This window comes from Melanostigma gelatinosum, assembly GCF_949748355.1.
Source record: "Melanostigma gelatinosum genome assembly, chromosome: 3".
Lineage (NCBI taxonomy): Eukaryota > Metazoa > Chordata > Actinopteri > Perciformes > Zoarcidae > Melanostigma > Melanostigma gelatinosum.
In genome coordinates this window covers 22,482,152-22,500,682 of record NC_136636.1, presented here as the reverse complement: position 1 = coordinate 22,500,682, position 18,531 = coordinate 22,482,152, and the positions used below count along the sequence as shown (strand labels likewise).

At 40.9% G+C, this 18,531-nt stretch overlaps 2 protein-coding genes across 3 annotated transcripts; one reads left to right on the top strand and one right to left on the bottom strand.

Moving 5' to 3' along the window:
• Positions 1-343: 343 nt before the first annotated feature.
• On the bottom strand, positions 344-8,097 carry snrpc (small nuclear ribonucleoprotein polypeptide C). Of its 2 annotated transcripts, none has more exons than XM_079266314.1 (7): positions 7,989-8,097; positions 6,257-6,372; positions 5,326-5,368; positions 5,110-5,218; positions 4,207-4,264; positions 1,537-1,644; positions 344-865 (listed from the first exon to the last, which is right to left on the bottom strand). In XM_079266314.1, exons 2-7 carry the CDS (start codon positions 6,262-6,264, stop codon positions 526-528), a joined length of 666 nt encoding a protein of 221 aa, XP_079122440.1. In that variant the 5' UTR covers positions 6,265-6,372; positions 7,989-8,097; the 3' UTR covers positions 344-525. The 2 variants fall into 2 exon arrangements, with proteins under 2 accessions (XP_079122440.1, XP_079122441.1); XM_079266315.1 differs by having other exon boundaries at positions 605-865; positions 1,537-1,641; positions 4,205-4,264; positions 7,989-8,013.
• Positions 7,290-17,010, top strand: ilrun (inflammation and lipid regulator with UBA-like and NBR1-like domains). Its single transcript, XM_079266312.1, has 5 exons — positions 7,290-7,570; positions 10,142-10,296; positions 10,448-10,645; positions 11,379-11,683; positions 13,916-17,010. The coding sequence occupies exons 1-5, from the start codon at positions 7,413-7,415 to the stop codon at positions 13,949-13,951; spliced, it is 852 nt and encodes a 283-aa protein (XP_079122438.1). The 5' UTR covers positions 7,290-7,412; the 3' UTR covers positions 13,952-17,010.
• Positions 17,011-18,531: the final 1,521 nt, after the last annotated feature.

Genomic DNA, 18,531 nt, shown 5'->3' with positions numbered 1-18,531 from the left:
AAGGAAAACAAAGAACTGGAACATGAGTGTTCAGCACATACATATATTGGGGTAGAGTACCACTTGACAACAACATTTTGGCGTAGTATCGGTAACGGGTCCCACTCCTATTTTGTACAATTTAGAGCCCTTGCAGCCTCCTAGCACATTCACCAGGTGACGTTGACATCCCTGAAACTTCAGGGTTCAGAGGAGACATTGGGCCCCTCACTTTGTCCCTGTGATGTTTGATGCTGAGCTGGACGTGTAAAGTGTCTTATCAGCTGGAATAATTGAAAAAGACGCCTTTAAATATGAGCTTTGTTGATAAGGATACAATCTACAAAAAAACCACTGGTTTGAAATCACCGTTTTATTTCTCAAAGCATTGCAATGAAATACAACAAAAATATGTAAAAACCCTAAAACAAAAAGTAAAAATATACCAACAAATATTGTCATATCGAACACGCTCTTGTGTGCTGAACAGTTTTGTCAAAGTGAGACGAGATATTTCAAACTTGAAACAGGGATGTAAAATCAATTCTAATGGGAGGCGTTTAGTAACAAATACCAGCACAAGAAAATGAAGTAATTATACAAAGTTGACATAATTACATCGGGGACTTCAGGTTTGAGGTTGAAGAAATTGGACGTTGGAAAATTTAAAAAAGGCGCAAGGAAGAATCCAAGTATTGAGCCAAGTGTCCTCAGTCGACAGTGTCTGTTCGTGGCAACAAAGAGCGGAGAAAATGCAGCCGGTCTTATCTGTCCGGTCGCATCATGCCCGGCCTGACTGGCATCATCATCGGTCGAGGGTGACGCATCATGTGTGGCGGTCCGGGCATCATCTGCATGGGTCCTCCCATCGGCGGCCTCATGCCCCCTAAGAGTGACAGTGAAGAGATGCACAGCATTGGGTATGAATTAACCTGGTAAAGAACAGTCTTTAAAGCAGAAATAGGCTTCAGCCTGCAGTACATTAATGTTGAAAGCAAGTCTAACTTACATTATTGAATAATAGGTTAATTATGATTAAGATATTTCATAATTTTATCAATGAAATTTTAGAAAATAGGGAAAAATATATTATATTCATGCCAAGTTATTACCAGAGTTCAAGTAACAAAAGTCTAAAATCCAAAGATGTTTAATGTACAATGATATAAAACTGCAAATCTTCTCATTTTGCACAGCAGGAATCAGAGAATGTTGAGCAATTTTCTTAGTAAAACATCTTAAACATTTTCTCAATTAATCTAAAGTTTCATAATTGATTAAACGTTTCACTCACAGTACATTTAAGACAAAATACATCTAAAAAATATGATAAACATCATGAATTGGGAAGGGGGCATTTACTTTCATTTTAAAGACAGACTGTTACCGTTATATCAGGCAAACAGGATTACTCATGCAACTTCTTTATTTGTGACGGCATAAGAACAGATGAAACCCAGTTAACCCTTTAATGGCCGAATGAACTGCTGCGAGCACTTTGAATGCTACACAACGCTAGGAAGGAGTGAAGCTTCGTCATAGAAACACGCGTCTTACCGGGTCCACCGGGCATCATCCCATGTGGGGGGGGCCCCATCATGGGCATCATAGGAAGACCTCCCATGGGGGGCGTTGGGAGCATGCCTGGCCGAGGAGGACCGCCTGCGTTACAAACAGCAAATGTTAGTGTTTGATCAGATGCATCACATTTTAGCTTTATTTGCATCGATTTCTGACTGAACTGAAAACATGCACCTGTGTTACTTACTACTCAAAATCATTACGCAATGTAACTGTATTTATCGTGTAAACACTATACGTGACAAACTGACACCACTTTAATGATTTTTGGACTTTTACCTAAGTTTGGCATGGTCATCATCATTTGAGACAACACCACTTGACACACTAAATAAACCAAGTTGCCAGTTTATGAGGCACACCTAGCTAAAACTACAGGGTTCATACACATTTTGACCAATGGATTTCCATGACTTTTCCATGACTTTAAACCAAATTTCCATGACCAAACATTTTGTGAAATCTCGGTGTATACATGAAAAAGTGAGAAAATGTCGTATTTAAACTAACAATGAACATTCCAAAGCATACAGCATATCTTAAATGACACAAACAAATGAGAGACAACAGTTTGATTAAAAGAATAAAGATTTATAAATGTAGCTTTAGTAGGTAGCAGCATCCAGCTCGTGCACATATTGCTTTCCCTTTTGTAGTGCAAAGTTTTCATTGAACCCTGTTACCGTATGGCTTCATTTTAACTTCCACTGTTACTGCAAAGCTGTTGGAATTGTGGCCTATCTTCTATTTGCAATTAATATGCATTCAATCCAGTTCAATTATTTAAATGAAAATGATAATCTACTCTGGCTGAGGTAGTTTATCAAGAGTAAAATAATAGCTGTGATCTATACACACCTCTGCATTAGCAACCTGCTGAAATGAAGGTACAGGCACCTTAACTCTCATTACTTCAGGGTTATTGAGAGCAAAGTGGGACTGTTGGACTGTTAGTACACTGGCTGTGGTCATCACAGTGAACAGTGTGTTCACAGTGTGATGAGAGGGCACATGAGCCCTTGTTGCTGTAGTTCATCTCCTTGGAGCAGAGGCTGCATTTAGCATACCCTGCCTTATCAATGTATTTAAAACACTGACAGCAGTAAGCTGTACTCACGTCTGTTTAGACCTCCACCTTTATCCAGGCCCAGCTCCACTCACAGCTCAGCCCTGCGTCAAGCTGCGCTACACAACCAGCCTCCTCTCCCTGAAGCTCTCTGACCTCATCATCTCATCAGTATCTGGGCCTCATGTTTCGTGGTCATGAAAGTTATTCTGACCACGAAATCATCCTCATTCTACTTTGAGTTAAAAAAAACAACAACCTGCAACCAGATGCGCCGGTGTTCCGGTTTAACGTTAACGAGTGGCCGCGTGAACTGAACCGGAACACGGGGGGGCTGCACGTTTCATCACGTTACGTTTTTTCCTTCTAAATCGCAACAATGACGAACGTTAACAGTCGACAAAGTTCCGCATGCAGTGGACGTTAACTTAACCCAGCAAGTATGAACGGTAACGGAACTTAAACTTTAAAGGAGGGAAAGACGCTGTAGACATCTAAACGCTGATTGGCCAAGACTGGTCACATCAAAGATGTTCTATTGCGAAGATCACATTTTCTCCTCGTCTCACTCCAATCTGAGAAACGCCAGCTGGCAACTCAGCGCAAATGAACGACATGAAAATATGAATATAACAAATTTCCATGACTTTTCCAAAACTTTTGGGATTACATTTCTTTCCATGACTTTTCCAGTCCTGGAAATAACCACTTTAAAATTCCATGACTATCCCAGGTTTTCCATGACCATACGAACCCTGAAACTAAAGCCATGAAATAAATCCTCCCACCATGAAGGGTCAAGGTTTTGTTCCCTTTGGAGGTCTGTGGAGCTGAACTGCATTATACAGAGGTGTTTCCATTATTTAGCTCACCCTCACTGATATAAACGGGCTGGACAAAATATTAGAACCAGTATGATGCAACATCATTTAACAGCACCAGCAACACCTCAGTTTCAACAAAACACATCATGACCACATTCATGAAGGAAGCATTTATTGCAGGACTGTTGAACATCTGCAAATGTGGCCACAAGTGATTTAGGATTTCTGTTGTTTCCTTTAGAAACACCACAGTGCTGAAAGCAAGACCTCTTTTATCACTTACAATTGATGTTACTTTGTAAAAAAGTGGAGAATTTGCTGGCCACATTTACAAATGTGCTGCATGATCTCTGTCTCTCACACACACATGCACAGTTCTTCAGTGTGAGTGAAGAGACAAAGGTTATGAATGAACAAGTAAAAAAAATGTTTGTATGCTTTAAACTGTAGTTTTTAGAAAGAAAAGCAGGTTCGGACTTTAAAAAAAATTCCAACTGGTGCCTCTCCATGCTGTAGTTTCTATTTATGTCCAGTGGTGTGCTCATTTCATTAATTTGAATTAGCTGTAATCCCACAGGAACAGCAGCTTCACGGCCTCTGTTGATTGATAATTCTAATAAGATTTATCTCAGTAATCCCCATAAGAAGCGAAATGCTGACAGCTGTTCCCCGTTGACTATGAATCTACCCACCAAGAGCCAGTCTCCAGTAAGGGTTAGTGACTCAAATCATTGCAGAGCTGAAACGAACTCACCTGGGGGGGGGCCACCGGGGAACGGCGTGGGAGGAATCTTTCCCTGCTGAAAGGCGGCCGCTGTCGGGAGAGAAGACAAAACATTAGGCACAAAACCAAAAAAAAGAAAGAATGAAACACACACCTCCGCATTCAGCACTCTAACTCGTCTTTGCTTTTCTCGTGTTCAGAAAGAATGAACTGAAGCCTGTTTCATACGCAACGCAAAGAACGACACAAAGTGCACATTTCTGCACAGCAAATTACACTACTCTGTTTAAAGTTCGTGCTGCAACAATGAGTGATGCTAAATAATAAACACAGAATAAAAACACGACTAATAAAGCAGTCTACTTTATTAAAATTAAAAATGTGTATCATAGCCTCTTTTTGTGTTTCAAAGGATAATTTGCCTTTAAAAACATGTTTCTCCACAGTGGACAATACTGCATCTCTCATGTGGATTAGCAGTTTGTAATCTCAGAGGGGGCCCAAATAAACTGGTGTACAGTGCACCATTTAAGCAACACGCTTGGCGGTCCCACACGCATGCATAAGTATGTCTTGTGTGGGATACGAAGCAGGCTTTACTCCAACGCCTACTTTTATTGTCTACACAAGGATATTAAATATGGAGATGAAAAATCATGCTGTACCACGAGTGTGAAAGATCAAATAACTCATCAATAATGCATTAGTAACCACTGGAGGTTCAGTTAAAGAGCAGACACTTTGTGTTTTACTCGATTAAGGAAACATCTTCAAACATGCAGGTTAGAGGAGATTTAGCACTCGAGCAGTTTAGGAAACGAGTTTTGTCCGAGTGGCAAAGTGTTTTTAAACAGTTAACAGGGAGCGCAGTTGCTTGGTGCTTCTAGAGTCACTCAGCCGTGTTCTCTGGATAATCGCGCCAATGATCTGCTTACTTGTTTTATCGATGAGGCTCTGAGCCTGCTCCTCCATCCATTTCTGGTAGTAATCTTTCACATTTTCCTTGTGCTTTCGGCCGCTGCAGTGGGTCTTCCTCACTGATGGCTACAACAGATTTGTGGAAAAATATTTAACTGGCGTGAAATACAACAAAAAGAGATTACCTCGTGCTTTTCAACAACTTGATTTGATACCGCACAAGCACAACTTACCGAATCATGAGTAAGGTAGGTATCACAGTAATCACAGTAAAACCTGGTGGGGGGGAGAGAGTTTGAGGTAAACACGAAAAGTTCAGAGCAGTAGACATGACTTGTCCCAAAGCTGTATTCTTTAAATTGGAGCTGGGGAATATTAAATCACTGTAGAACTAAGAGGGATTTGTAGCATGCATATTGTGCAGATGTTACTAAATGTGCTGCAGGAAACTGTGAGGTATCACACACTGTAGGTCACTGCTCAACAGGACTTCTGTGCCGTGTGCAGCACAGGTCAGCACACTGTCTTGTATACATTTTCACCCTGAACACGAATAACCTCGGTTTAGATCACCGTCGTAATAAAATAACGAAGCAATACTTGGTTTTGTTAGCATCATACTCGTCATTAGTAGTGTGTAGCCACTTATTTGAGGACGAGTTGTTCTCTGCAGCTTCTCCACTTTACAGAGATGTGTCGACGTTCACCCCGGAGCTATCTCAACGTTACTGTGAGATAGATGATGTTTTAGAACTTGCTACACAATCAGTATAATCACCTCCTATTTCTGAAAAATAAATTGATTTAACCTGGTAAAAAAAACACGTTAACGTTACCAACTCATATCTCATACCGACAAAAAGAAAAAGCTTCATGTTGAAATCGTCGTGGGTGAAGTCCTAAAAATAGCCAGAATCGTGTATTTTGCGATTGTCTTTTGCTGGTATGTGTTAGCTCTGTTCACATCGAGGCTGAGTCCAGCAAATAGACACAGCCCACACAAAGCGTACCGCGTCCATCTGGAAACACACTGGTCCGTTTCACTATCTATCAGAGGAGGCTTTGTGTTACCGTCGTTCGTTGCTTAATTCAAACACCAACTAAATTCGTTGAAACGTGGATATTATAGATTAAGCATGAAAGGGAATTAATATCTATACTTACTTAGGCATGTTTCCCGGCAATCTCCGTCTTCCGGTGTTCTCAATAAGTGTTCCTACCCGATATAATACCTATCGACAGTTAGTTCCGCCTGAAAGTGACCGCAACTCGAAAGATACCTGTAAAAAAAAAAATATATTATAGATATATATGCTGTATTTGTCCCAGTAGCATAAAATAGAAACACGTATTGTACCCACGTTTGTGGGTACAATACCCACAAACTTGTATACTTGTAAAGGGGGTTGAATATTATTCTGAAGGGTTTTGTAGTTTTTATAAATACCAATACATCTCAACGGACTTTAGAAAAACTGTCAAGCCATTTTTAATTTAATGAAATGCTTAAGATAGCCCACAGGAAGAGATTTTTTAAACAATGGAATTCTAAATTTAGATTTTCCAGTTCACGAGTACATTATTCAAGAAAAAACCTTCAGAAAATCTACAGCTATAAAAAGAGTGTGTTCTTAATAATTCAAGTTACAATGGTACTGTATTTGTCATTTTACAACACAGGGTTGCACATGTGAAATTAAAAAAACCATGCAAACAGTAATTTCCATACAAATCCTTCTAGAAGGATAAACTCCTTCTTTAAAGAGTTTGGTTCATAGTGGGAATGCCGGTAGTACAAAAGGAAATAGCACTAAAAATTGAGCAAATATTACATCCACTATCAAACATCTGATGTAGGTTATCAACTCAGCTACTAAATGAGCAAAATGAATGTAAACTAAATGATAAATGATGATTTGTTTTAATAATCCTGGATTTAAAGCTATATTAATTGGTTGTGCCCTAGGTCTATTCCAAGAAAAATGTACACTGGTGCTATCAAGATTCATTATTTTGTCCTTTAAAACCCTTGTGATGTATCTGGTACTGCACTTCATAAGGAGCAGAGACGATTCATTGATAAACCAATGAAAAGGTGGCTGCAAACAGCAACAGATGACGTCGACGCCCACTCCGTGATTGGCGAAGGTGACGCGCGGGCTGTTGCAACGTCAAACATCGTCCCCCTGGTCGTGCCATGCGCACTGACGGTTGTTGTTGTTGAGCTGGTTGTTATGGCTGGACAAGGCCTCGGACTAAACTGAGAGTGGTCCCCCCCTCCCCGCACCACCCCGTCTCCGCTACGGGACACCCGCCACCCATGGAGGGCACCGACATGGACGTGGACCCGGAGCTCATGCAGAAGTTTAGCTGCATGGGAACCACGGACAAGGACGTCCTTATTTCGGAGTTTCAGAGGCTGCTGGGATTCCAGCTCAACCCGGCCGGCTGCGCCTTCTTCCTGGACATGACCAACTGGTGAGTTCGGGGATCCGAGGGGCCTGTTGTCGGACAGCAACATTATGCTAACATAGCCTGTATAATTAGCTAGTTAGCATACGATAAACTGCCAAGAAAATGGAGGCAGACACACACGGTTCTAAGTTAGCGTTGTTCAAACCCAGGGAGATAATTACACCATTCCTTCACGGGAAATGGTAATTATATAACGTAACTCCCGACGATCGTTGCGGGGGCAAGCGGAAGTGAAACGGTAAAGTTCAGCCCCAGCTGTGAGTCATAATAACATTAAATTACTTTAAAAAAGCAAAGAGCACGCTGGCTAACTAGCTAGCAGGCTAATTTAAGCGCAGGGAACTCTGTAGATTATCTGCCATATTACATAAGAGTGTTCACAGCCAGTTACACCGAGCTGCTCCGGGAAGACACAACTCACGTTAGTCTGATGACGTAACCAGTCGTGATCTATCGACGGTGGACAACAAGTAGTCTTTGATCAATTCATTTTAAGATTTTCGTTAATCTATTGCTAGTGGCCGTGATCACATCATTATTTTAAAGGGAGGACCCAACCAGAAACACAATCTTGTTCAAGTTTCATTTTGGAGTCTGGAATTCGTCACGGTATACAAGGTGACATCGTCACGTGACAGTTGCTGGGATTTGACCACCGAAACTAGTTCACGAGTAACACTCGTTTTATTTTAATCCAGAGTTTATAATTTCTCATGATTATTTTAGGATATCTTGTCCAACTTCAGTACAACCCTTTTTTGTACACGATCAGAATTTCCCCCAAGATATTTTAAGGTGATAAAAAATAGCTCCATAACTAGCTCCTGATGCAGTTTGTCTGATAATCAGTTAGCAGATGACACACAACTCACTTTCATTAAAGGGTTTTCACCAATTCTACACGTAAAAATCTGTTTAATAGTCATAGCATGTACGGTTTAGCCTGAGGGAACAGTTGTATTGTGTCTTCGGTGGCTCTGGAAGCGTTTTCTCAAGGCTGAGAATGCCAGGGATGTCATCAACTTGGATACTAGAATTTATATCAATACTTTGCAAACTGTGGGTGTGGAGCTTTACAGACATGGATGGCAAGAGGGTCTAGTGAAAGACGTTATTGAGTGGCATTATGATTCAGTGTCTTTGCATGACCCGTACCGGGCATTAAACCGGTGTGTTTTACACGTAATCAGATATTTATTTCAACAGATATCTTCCTCTGCCTTATGGCCTCTTGTCAACACACAAACAGAGTTTTAGGTCACCAAAAGGGATATTTCTGAAAATAATAAAATCTCAAAAAAAATCTATACTGAAACAGAGGTGTCTCATGCGCCCAATGTTATTTGGTCCACCTTAGCTATTGCTTTACTGTGGTTTACTATTTGTTAACAAAGGGAAATAAACCCTACGCATGCTCACAACCGTGCTCTCTGGTATTTGACTTATCGATGACGTAGCCTACTGGCCCGGTGAGCGCTTGGAGTCGTTTTTACGCTCTAATGTGGACAGAGATATTTTTTTTAAACAAGGGTCGTGTGGACAGAATTCTATTTTTAAACGTAGAGGGAAATATCTGTTTTAAAAAAACAAATATGTATGCAGACGGCCTAAACCAAAGTGCTTGTTGTAAACAGGGTTTGAATCCCCCTCCTCCTCCCACGTCTTTCCAATGTTTGATTTGTCAAGTGTCCGACAATTCTTGTAACTTTCCAAACTGCCACCTGACAAGTATGCCCACTTTTCACGACATGTGGCCCGGTGTGCTGATGTGAGCATGTAATTATGGTTTTCACCTCTCTCAAACTCTTTTAAAATAAATGTCCACACAACTACTTCCGTCACTTTTGTGTATTCTGTAAAGCAGAGTCTCTGCCCTCTTTCCCTCAAGGGATTTATCTTCATAACAGTGTATTCAAAATGGCCATTCCCAGAGGCCTGGTTGAATATTTAAATTACTTGTTGTGTTCCACCTACAGTCCAAAGTACAAACATATTCAGTTTTGTATCATAGCAGTCCAAGAAAAAAATCGAATCATCAAATTTTAGAAACTGGATTCAGTAATAAATAAAAGTAAGCATATTTGTTGAGAAAAGGACCTCAGCAATTAATCAGTTTTATGTATTATTCCACAGATTCATTTTATTTTTGGTTCAGCTTTAGTATGAAGCGCTTCACACACAAGTAGAAGAAAACATGGTTCAATGAAAGAGATCTTCAGAGATGCTCTATTGTTCACTGACTTCTGAGCAGTTCCAGTACGTCTCTTGATGCACGGATTAAAAAGAGTCAAGATTGTAAGGGAATTACAGTCTGTGAATCCTATTTTAGGAGTGATCCTTTTTTGTAATTGTCAGTATCAGATTGGTGGATTGTCACATTTGATGAAATAGTTTGTGAGGCAGGGATTAGAGAGACAATATCTTTTATTATTGTGCATTGAGAAAAGTATTCTAAAAACTGCACAAAAAGCAAATGTTTTTCTTGATTAATTAGCTTACATTCTAACTGTCAGGCTCACATGTTTAATGTCCACTCCTGTTAACACCTTGCTCTTCCTTTTTGTGTTGGAACAGGAACCTGCAGGCTGCTATTGGTGCATACTATGACTTTGAAAGTCCCAACGTCAACACGCCTTCCATGTCCTTCGTTGAGGACGTGACGATTGGGGAAGGAGAGTCTGTTCCTCCAGATACGCCGTTCACAAAGACCTGGAGAATACAAAACACAGGTGCAGAGCACGTCACCGCATTCACATGTGTAGCTTTCACAGTATGAGTAGCGTTTCTGAATCTGCATGCAAGAAGACCAAATGTCATTTACCACGTCATGGTTTTGTCATTGAGCTGTGTTTTGACTGCACTCATCTTTGTGTACTGTAGGTGCAGAGTCGTGGCCACCTGGGGTTTGTCTAAAATACATCGGCGGGGATCAGTTTGGGCACGTAAACACAGTAATGGTGAAGTCACTAGACCCCCAGGAAATATCAGATGTGAGCGTGCAGATGCGAAGTCCCACAGCTCCAGGCATGTACCAGGGCCAGTGGAGGATGTGTACAGCCAGCGGACTATTCTACGGAGGTAGGAAATCACCAAAGATTTCTGTCTGATCGGGACATTTGTTAGAGCTACCATGGAGCCCACACTGTCACTAACTACAACTCCATGAACTGCTATTATTGGGAAAACAGAGAAGGCGATGCCAGAGAGAAGTAGGCCAAAGGGTCTCTAGACTACGCATTTCAAGGATACGTCCAGAATGTTACATTGATTCAGCAGCGAGAACGGGTTCACAAGATAGAGCTTGAAACTAAATGCTACAGATCACCACGTAGAAGTGAAACCACTACATCACCTAGTGGTCATGACAGAAAACAATTTAATAAAGCAACTCAAGATCTTTATTCATTGTTACATTCATTGAAAGGCAAAAGCAGCATGTGTATACATTCAGTAGCTCCTGAGCATAGAAGTGCTAACGTGCTCTGCTAATGTTAGCTCCACAGGCTAATGTTAGCTCCACAGGTTTTTATGTAGAAACATAACGTTTTAGAAAAGTATATCTCCTTCCAACCTCTCCGGGTGACTAGTATCACTATTACACAACATTTAATCATGACCAGCTCCAAATCCACAACACCAGCCTGATAATGAAGAACATATGGAACAATTGCATGAGAGTCTATGGAGCTGGCTGATGCCATGCAATGATTGGCCAGTCTGCTTTTTAGGGGAGGTACCTGGTGAAGCGTCAATTCACAATGATGCACTGCAATAAGCATTCTGTGTCTGCGAATGCTTCTTTTCTCCTCAGATGTGATCTGGGTGATTCTCAGCGTAGAGGTCGGCGGTCTCCTCGGCGTGACCCAGCAGCTGTCATCTTTCGAGACGGAATTCAACACCCAACCCCAACGCAACGTGCAGGGGGACTTCAACCCCTTCGCCTCGCCACAGAAGAACAAGCACGACGCCACCGACGACAGCTTCAGAGATCCCGGCGGAGCATGGGAGCGCACACAGGAGCCAATCCAGCAAGATCAAAATGGACTGTCTCATAATGCTGTAAATAGGCCGTCTAATGGTCTCCAAACCAATCTTTCCGTGGTGACTTATGGTCAGGTATGTATGCATCAAACTTAGGGTTTTGCGCTTCACAAAACTGCCACTTTAAACCCGTAAGAACTCTCATTTCACTACATAGATGAGTTTAGCTCATTTAAGTCACCTTTCGGATTTACTGTGGGGGTTCATGTGCAAAAATACAGTTTCCATTAAGCCTGCATCATGACAGTGGGACTGTGTTGTATATGAAGTGCTTCTGTAAGATGGGTTGATTTTCTGGTTAGGTTGCACGTGTTTGAACTTTCAACAGTCAAACCGTCAACATTTAATTCCAAGAAAATCAAATGTCAATCCACAGGTTCTGGATCAGGACATCTGATTAACAGTGGGTGTCCTGTAGTACTGTGTGTAGCATTAAAGCAGAGGAATCCACCCCACTACAAAGGAAGCTACTGTAATTTAAAATGTTATGAAAACCATTACCATATTTTCTTAACCTTTTTTTCAAATGTTATTAGAAAGATGTTTTTGTAGCACCTCAAATATTGTGATATTACCCATTTTTGTCCTGAACTTATGTCCTGAAAAAATGTGCCATTTGAAGGTACAAATTCAGTTCAGAGCTTTTACTGAGTAAAATATCCTAATTGACAGTCAGTCAGGTGTTATTAATTTCCAGCAACCCTCAAATCAAAGAATAAAGACAATTTAGGTGTATTTTTCCTTTAACTCACGAGATGCAGGTAGCATGTTTTATACTTAATGTGAATATAATTAATTTAATCAAATTTCCATTATGCAATATTTGTACTTTGTTTGGATCTTATTCTGACAACCGGATGTTTCGTCTGAAGAAACCGGATGTTGTCTCACGTTAATCTTTCCGTTAACTTTCAAAGTCCTTTGCTCGCTCCCGATCTGCGCCATTTGAATGAGTTTAGCTTGTATTTCAGCATATAGGTGCACTACAATTTAAGTGTCTGCTGAGTTGACCGCAGTCTCGCAGTCACAGGTCTGATTAAGAAGCGCTCAGTTTTTTTATTTGTTAGGAAGTTCGGGGGCATTTTTTGCCCCTCTCCTAGTGATATCGGGGGCAAAATGATATTTCTTAGGGCCATTTTTGCCCTTTGCCCTCGTGTATTTCCGACGCTGAGCTAGAGACACTTCCCTTTGGCAGTAGCGCGTATTGAGCATGAAGGAAAATAGTCTTCCGGTTAGTGTTTGACAAACTGTACTTAGCCGTGGACCAAAGTGTCGGTCAGAGAACGGTCACACCTGTACCGGTTTGCATGGCAGCTTGGTCTGCTGCTGTTGAGATGTCTCTGAGACATCAGGTTCTGGACAGCTGGGGGTAGCATCAGAGTTTAGGTTGCAGCGATACGACATTGTTGGGTTCACACTGTTGAACAAACTGGTTTAACTGCAATAGTTTCACGGCTTGGTTAGTTATTGCTCGGCCATGCTAGAGACGTGGCTGTTGGTCCTTTGAACCAAAGTGAAATATCAGGACGGCTGTTTGATGGATTGCCATGATGTTTAGTCCCTGATTTATCTCAATTTGTCTCAGTTTTAGATTGTCAATATAGATCAATATATGGCATTTATATTGATATAGCCTTTCCTTTGGCTGCACACTCAGACCAAATATTTGTTTTGCCCCGCTAGTGGTGTTTTAGGAAGTTGTCATTTGTTGTCCGTCTTTCAAGGTGTATAATGATCATTACAGCCCAAGGAGGCAGCTGCCATGGCTTTCAGTTTTGCTAAATAGTATATCAAAGATGATATTAATGTGACTAAAGGTGTGATGATGGAGTATGAGACGAGTCCCTCACGTGAGTATTGCTGATATCCATTTATTAATTCATTGAGCTACAGCTTCCTTAAACATATTTTTTAGTTTGTGTAAAGGAAAACGTCCATCATCACGGCATCTAGCTGTTAGTTAGTAACAACTCCCCCGTGTGTCTCAGGTGGGGCCACATCAGTGTAGACTCACGTATCACCTCATACCTGTCATAGCTGAGCCAGGTTCAGCTAACAGCCTTTCCTGGGTGGCTGAACTGGACCGTCAAAAACCACTTACTGGTAGTCATCCAGTCGTCATTTACATTTACATTGACTGAGCTTCTTTCATGTCATGCCGCTTTTGTTTCCGCCCTGAAACCGATGATACCATCGAGCGGTGCAGTGTGTGTTGATTCGGTTTTAAACGACTTATCTTCACATATATTCATTCTCAATCCGGATAAACTACTGTTAATTTCCCTTTCTCTCATTTCCCCCCCCCAGGGTATTCACGGACCCTATCCATTTGGACAGAGCTAGAATGACAAAGACTCCCCTCCCCCCTTCCATCATCGTGGATGATGAGCTCAACACCCTGGGAGTCCTTAAATGCAGAGGAGTCAGAAGGGGGGGGAGGAACTGTTGTTTTATATTGACTCATGACAACCTTCTCCCCAACCCCCCGAGGCCCTCTCCACAGAGACACAAACTACAGTGAGGTGATGGATTACATCCGCTACAGCGAAACTTCCCACCTGACATCAACACCCGGATTCGCATGTGTGAATGCTTCATTTAAGAGTGCTAAAAATCCGTGAGAATAGAAACGCACGGCCATTTTTATTTCCACTGTAAAACACGCAGAATTAAAAAGGGAAAATCAACCCTCAACAATCTACATACAATTTGGTACAATTGGATACTTTTTTTCTTTCGGGGTTCCTACACGGGGCTGGTAATGTTTTGGAAAACTGCTGAGAATAGCACAAAACTAAATTGATCATTAATTCACGAAAAGACCATTACTAAACCACAGACTAATGCCGCGTTCACGTCATATGGGACGGATGGTGGAGAGAGATTCCCATGTTTACATCTTGTGAGCGTTCACATGTTCGGACAACTTTAAAACGGTTGTATGTTTACAGATTTTGCCGTGTGAGGGTTAAATATATCCAGTAAAATTTGGGTTTAATCACCTTAAAACATCTGACTTTGACCAACGGCGTATTTAAGTGTAGAGAAGTTTCCAGGTGCAATAACAAGGTTGATGTTGATGTGAATGCTATTTTCAAATTGGGAACTGTGAATCTATAAAAGAATACGGAGTCAGGTTTAGCATTACGCGCACCTACCTGGTATTATTTTCTTTATTCAATCCGTTCAACAGCTCGTGCTTAAAAGTACTTTGAGAACATGTAACGTACGGTCATGTTTCAAGTATTTTTGTGATGGAGAATAGTTTTATTTATGGCAGAGTATTACAAGTTATCATTTAAAAGTTATAAACAGTGTTCACCTATTACGGTTAAACTGAGCAGTTTTTGACCCTCCTTGAACCCAATGCTTAGCTGGATCGAAGAAAAATATATTTATCTTTTACTCGCATAATGAAAAACAACCAGAATAAACAAAACAATTGTTATTCGACACATTCGACCTTTTTTGACATAAACTCACCATCTGTAACTTTAAATAATCGATGACACATTTAAAATGATGTCACATTATAACATTAATAACACATATTGAATACCACATTCAAAGATACTCAAATATGGTGGGGGCAAGTATTCTCCATTTCTACTATCGCAACAAAAATATGGACCATGCCTGTGTAGGAACCCTGTGTCCCCCAAAGATAAAACCCAGAGAACCCAGACACGAATCTGTTCTGTCTGCAGGTTTCTCCATCCAGACAGCATGGGACGTGTGCGTGTGTATGTGGTTTTTTTAGGGTGGGTTTTCGCTTTAAATAGATGCTGAAAAGCAAAAGGATGCGAGTGAGTTTGAGCAAGTGAGGTGTGAGGAAGGGTTTAAAAAAGCCATCTAAATCTATTTTGCCTGGTGAGTGACTGTAGTTTCCGAGTCAATGTCTACAGTAAGTGTACTAGATATATATGTCTGTGTGTGTGTGTGTGTGTGTGTGTGTGTGTGTGTGTGTGTGTGTGTGTGTGTGTGTGTGTGTGTGTGTGTGTGTGTGTGTGTGTGTGTGTGTGTGTGTGTGTGTGTGTGTGTGTGTATGTGCCTGTTAAGTGTGCATGTACGTTATGGTTTCTCTTTGGATTTAACTGACATAAAAATGGTGTATACTACTTGGGCAAAGGACGATGTGTCTATTGACATGCGCATCGATATGGAGAGCGCTTTACTGGGCGTGTACCTCTGGAGTATTGTTGAGTGATTCTGCACCGTTTGGATGAACTGACTCACTAATTGCCCTGTTTGTTATTATTTATTTGCGGTTGTCCTGTGCACTGCAGAGGCAAACAGTCCCATTTACAGCCAGCAGGTGGTGCTAAGAAATCAAAGAAAGAGAGTGGCGAGTTGGATTTGAATATGAAAATTAATGGTTTGCATCAGTTTTTACTAGCACTGATGTTCTGTTACTGCTATTTGCACAACACTGTCCGCCTCATCTGAGGAGGGAAAGTGATTTCTTTTTTTTGGGGGGGGGGGGGGGTTGTTGAGGATTGTGATGCCAGCATGTTCCAGAAAGTATTGTTGGTTTTGGTTATCTGCTCTCCCCTAAAGGCCTTTGTTCCTCACAGCTTTAAGTTTTGTTTTCATTGTGTTAACCACAATGATTTAGACCGTAGTTTCATCACTTCACCAATGTCTCATTCTAAAAATTAACATTGATTTCCGTTTATATTGATCAGGCATTTAGGCTTTGCATACCCGGAAATGAGTTCTGCTATAATCACACCTGGATTTTCACTTCAGCTCTGCTGCGTTCATCATGTCAGACGGTGCATTTCATCCTGTATTTTGGCTTAGAAATACAATGGGGAAAAGTTGTTGATGCAACTTTTCCTATTTTCTTGTCTCGGAGGATATTTTAATTTATCAAATGTTATCCTAGTTGTAACATATGAACATATTCATGACATTTGGAGTTCATTGCTTCTACGATCATGTGTACCCGGCTCGTGAAAGTCACCAGCATTGTGTTTTGCAGCGCTGCTGTGTTTGTTTTTGAGAGTCAGCTGAGAGTTCTCCTCCCAAACAGTATACACTGTTCTCTGTTGCCTCTTTTAGTCACGTCAGTCTTTTTATTCTTTATTTTTGTGCGTGTGTGTGTGTGCGCGCGCGTGCTTACTTCTTGTGAGCGTGCTTGTGTGTGTTTTGGTGAGCGAGAGAGAGACACAGGTGGTGAGAAATCGGAATATTGCTGGATTCATTTTTTTAGTTTTAGTTTGTGACTATGTACAGATTTGAGATGGGTGGCATGGTGAATGGATGAGATGAAAGTTTACATAGTCCTAAAATAGCACATTTATCTGAAGAGAAACTGTCAAAACAAAGCTTTTTTTCTTTTTTTTCTCCTGTATCTATAATTAAGCATTTGTATGATTAAATTAACACTGAAACAATGAGTAAGTTGTCTCTTTCTATATTTCACTTCCTCAGACATTTTAACTGCGTGCAGCAGGCTCGGCCAATATCATCTAACTGAAAAGCTACAGTGTCACAATCTCAACTGTTTATTGCCAAGTACAGTACGTCACACATACAATAAATTTGACTCGGTGAATGGTGCGTAACAATAAACACAGTGCAATAGTATGAGAAGCTTGGAGCTTGGAGTGGCTTGCCCTGAAATGTGTCCAGATGTTCATGTTGGCCAAAGGAAGAGTCCCTCTGACTTTGGTGATCCCCTCACTGTTCCTTTAGTGCCACCATGAGGTTGATACTGAGTGTTGTTTTGTGTGAAATTTCTCTGAAACTATTCGGTTACAGATATCACTAGTGCCCAGTTTATCAATTTGGGTGGTATTTTGGTTAAAGACCAAACACCTGCAAATATATTGACATTCCCAACACCCTCAGCTGTGTGTTTAGAGCTAATTAGCAAATGTTAGCATTATAACCCACTAAACTAAGCTTTGAACGAGGTAAACATTAGCATCCGCTTGTTAGGCAAGGCAAGTTTATTTGTATAGCACATTTCAACAACAAGGTAATTCAAAGTGCTTCACATAAAACCATTAAAAGCATCAAAACATAAGGCAAAATAAGTTATCGTTGTTATTGCGAGCATGTTAGCATGCTAGCTTTAGCATTTAGTTCAGAGTACAGCTGTGCCTATGAATACATCCTCACAGAGCTGCTACCTCCACTACAAGGACTAAACACTAAAATATGAAGTACGAGAACATTATTCTTTCACAATTCCCTCTTTGGTAATGAACACAATATCTCTCAACTTAAACGGCACTGAAATTAAGTTAGTTTTATCTTATCTTCAAATCAAATCTTCAAATGTGGTCACATGGCATGAGTCTGAAGGTGCATACAGTAATACTGGCATACGGTGTGTGTGTGTGTGTGGGGGGGGGGGTGTGATGTCAATGTTCATGCAGGTGGAAAGCACTGAGGCAATTATTTGAAAGGGGCTTGTGTAGACATCGTGTGACAGGGTAACTGAGGGCAAATATTGACTTTTGCTTCGGCGTGGGTTCTCCAAAGCTCCCATCATATCTGAGATCTCTCATCGCACTTGAGTCAATAGGTATGTTTTGTTAATGATGGATAACTGCCCATCATTTCTGCAAAGACAAACAGACCTTTACCTCGAGGCCTCGAGAGCAAAGTGAAGGAATGAAACACAGGTGTCAGAGGAGGGCGGGGGGGGGGGGGAAGCGAACCACAAATTACTGAACATCCTTCGTTTGTCAGCAATAATGTGGAAAACCACTGTTGTGCTTTTTAATATTTTTTTAGTAACTTCAGTGAGTTAAATGTGCAGAGAAAATGAACGCATGTATCGGTAAAACAACAAAAGTTAAAAATAAATAGTCTGCTTTTTCCTAGTATTCAGGATCACAGGCGATTCAAAATACTAAGTTAAGTGTAATATTTAGTAAATAACTGGTTTCTGGAAGACACGGGAAAAT

Coding starts and splice junctions, on each gene's coding strand:
- ilrun (XM_079266312.1), top strand. CDS start 7,413: ATGGAGGGCACCGACATGGACGTGGACCCGGAGCTCATGCAGAAGTTT. Junction 10,297..10,447: donor CTGGAGAATACAAAACACAG/GTGCAGAGCACG, acceptor TGTGTACTGTAG/GTGCAGAGTCGTGGCCACCT. Junction 11,684..13,915: donor CCGTGGTGACTTATGGTCAG/GTATGTATGCAT, acceptor TCCCCCCCCCAG/GGTATTCACGGACCCTATCC.
- snrpc (XM_079266314.1), bottom strand. Junction 5,219..5,325: donor CCTACCTTACTCATGATTCG/GTAAGTTGTGCT, acceptor AATCTGTTGTAG/CCATCAGTGAGGAAGACCCA. Junction 866..1,536: donor GATGATGCCCGGTGGACCCG/GTAAGACGCGTG, acceptor TGTCACTCTTAG/GGGGCATGAGGCCGCCGATG.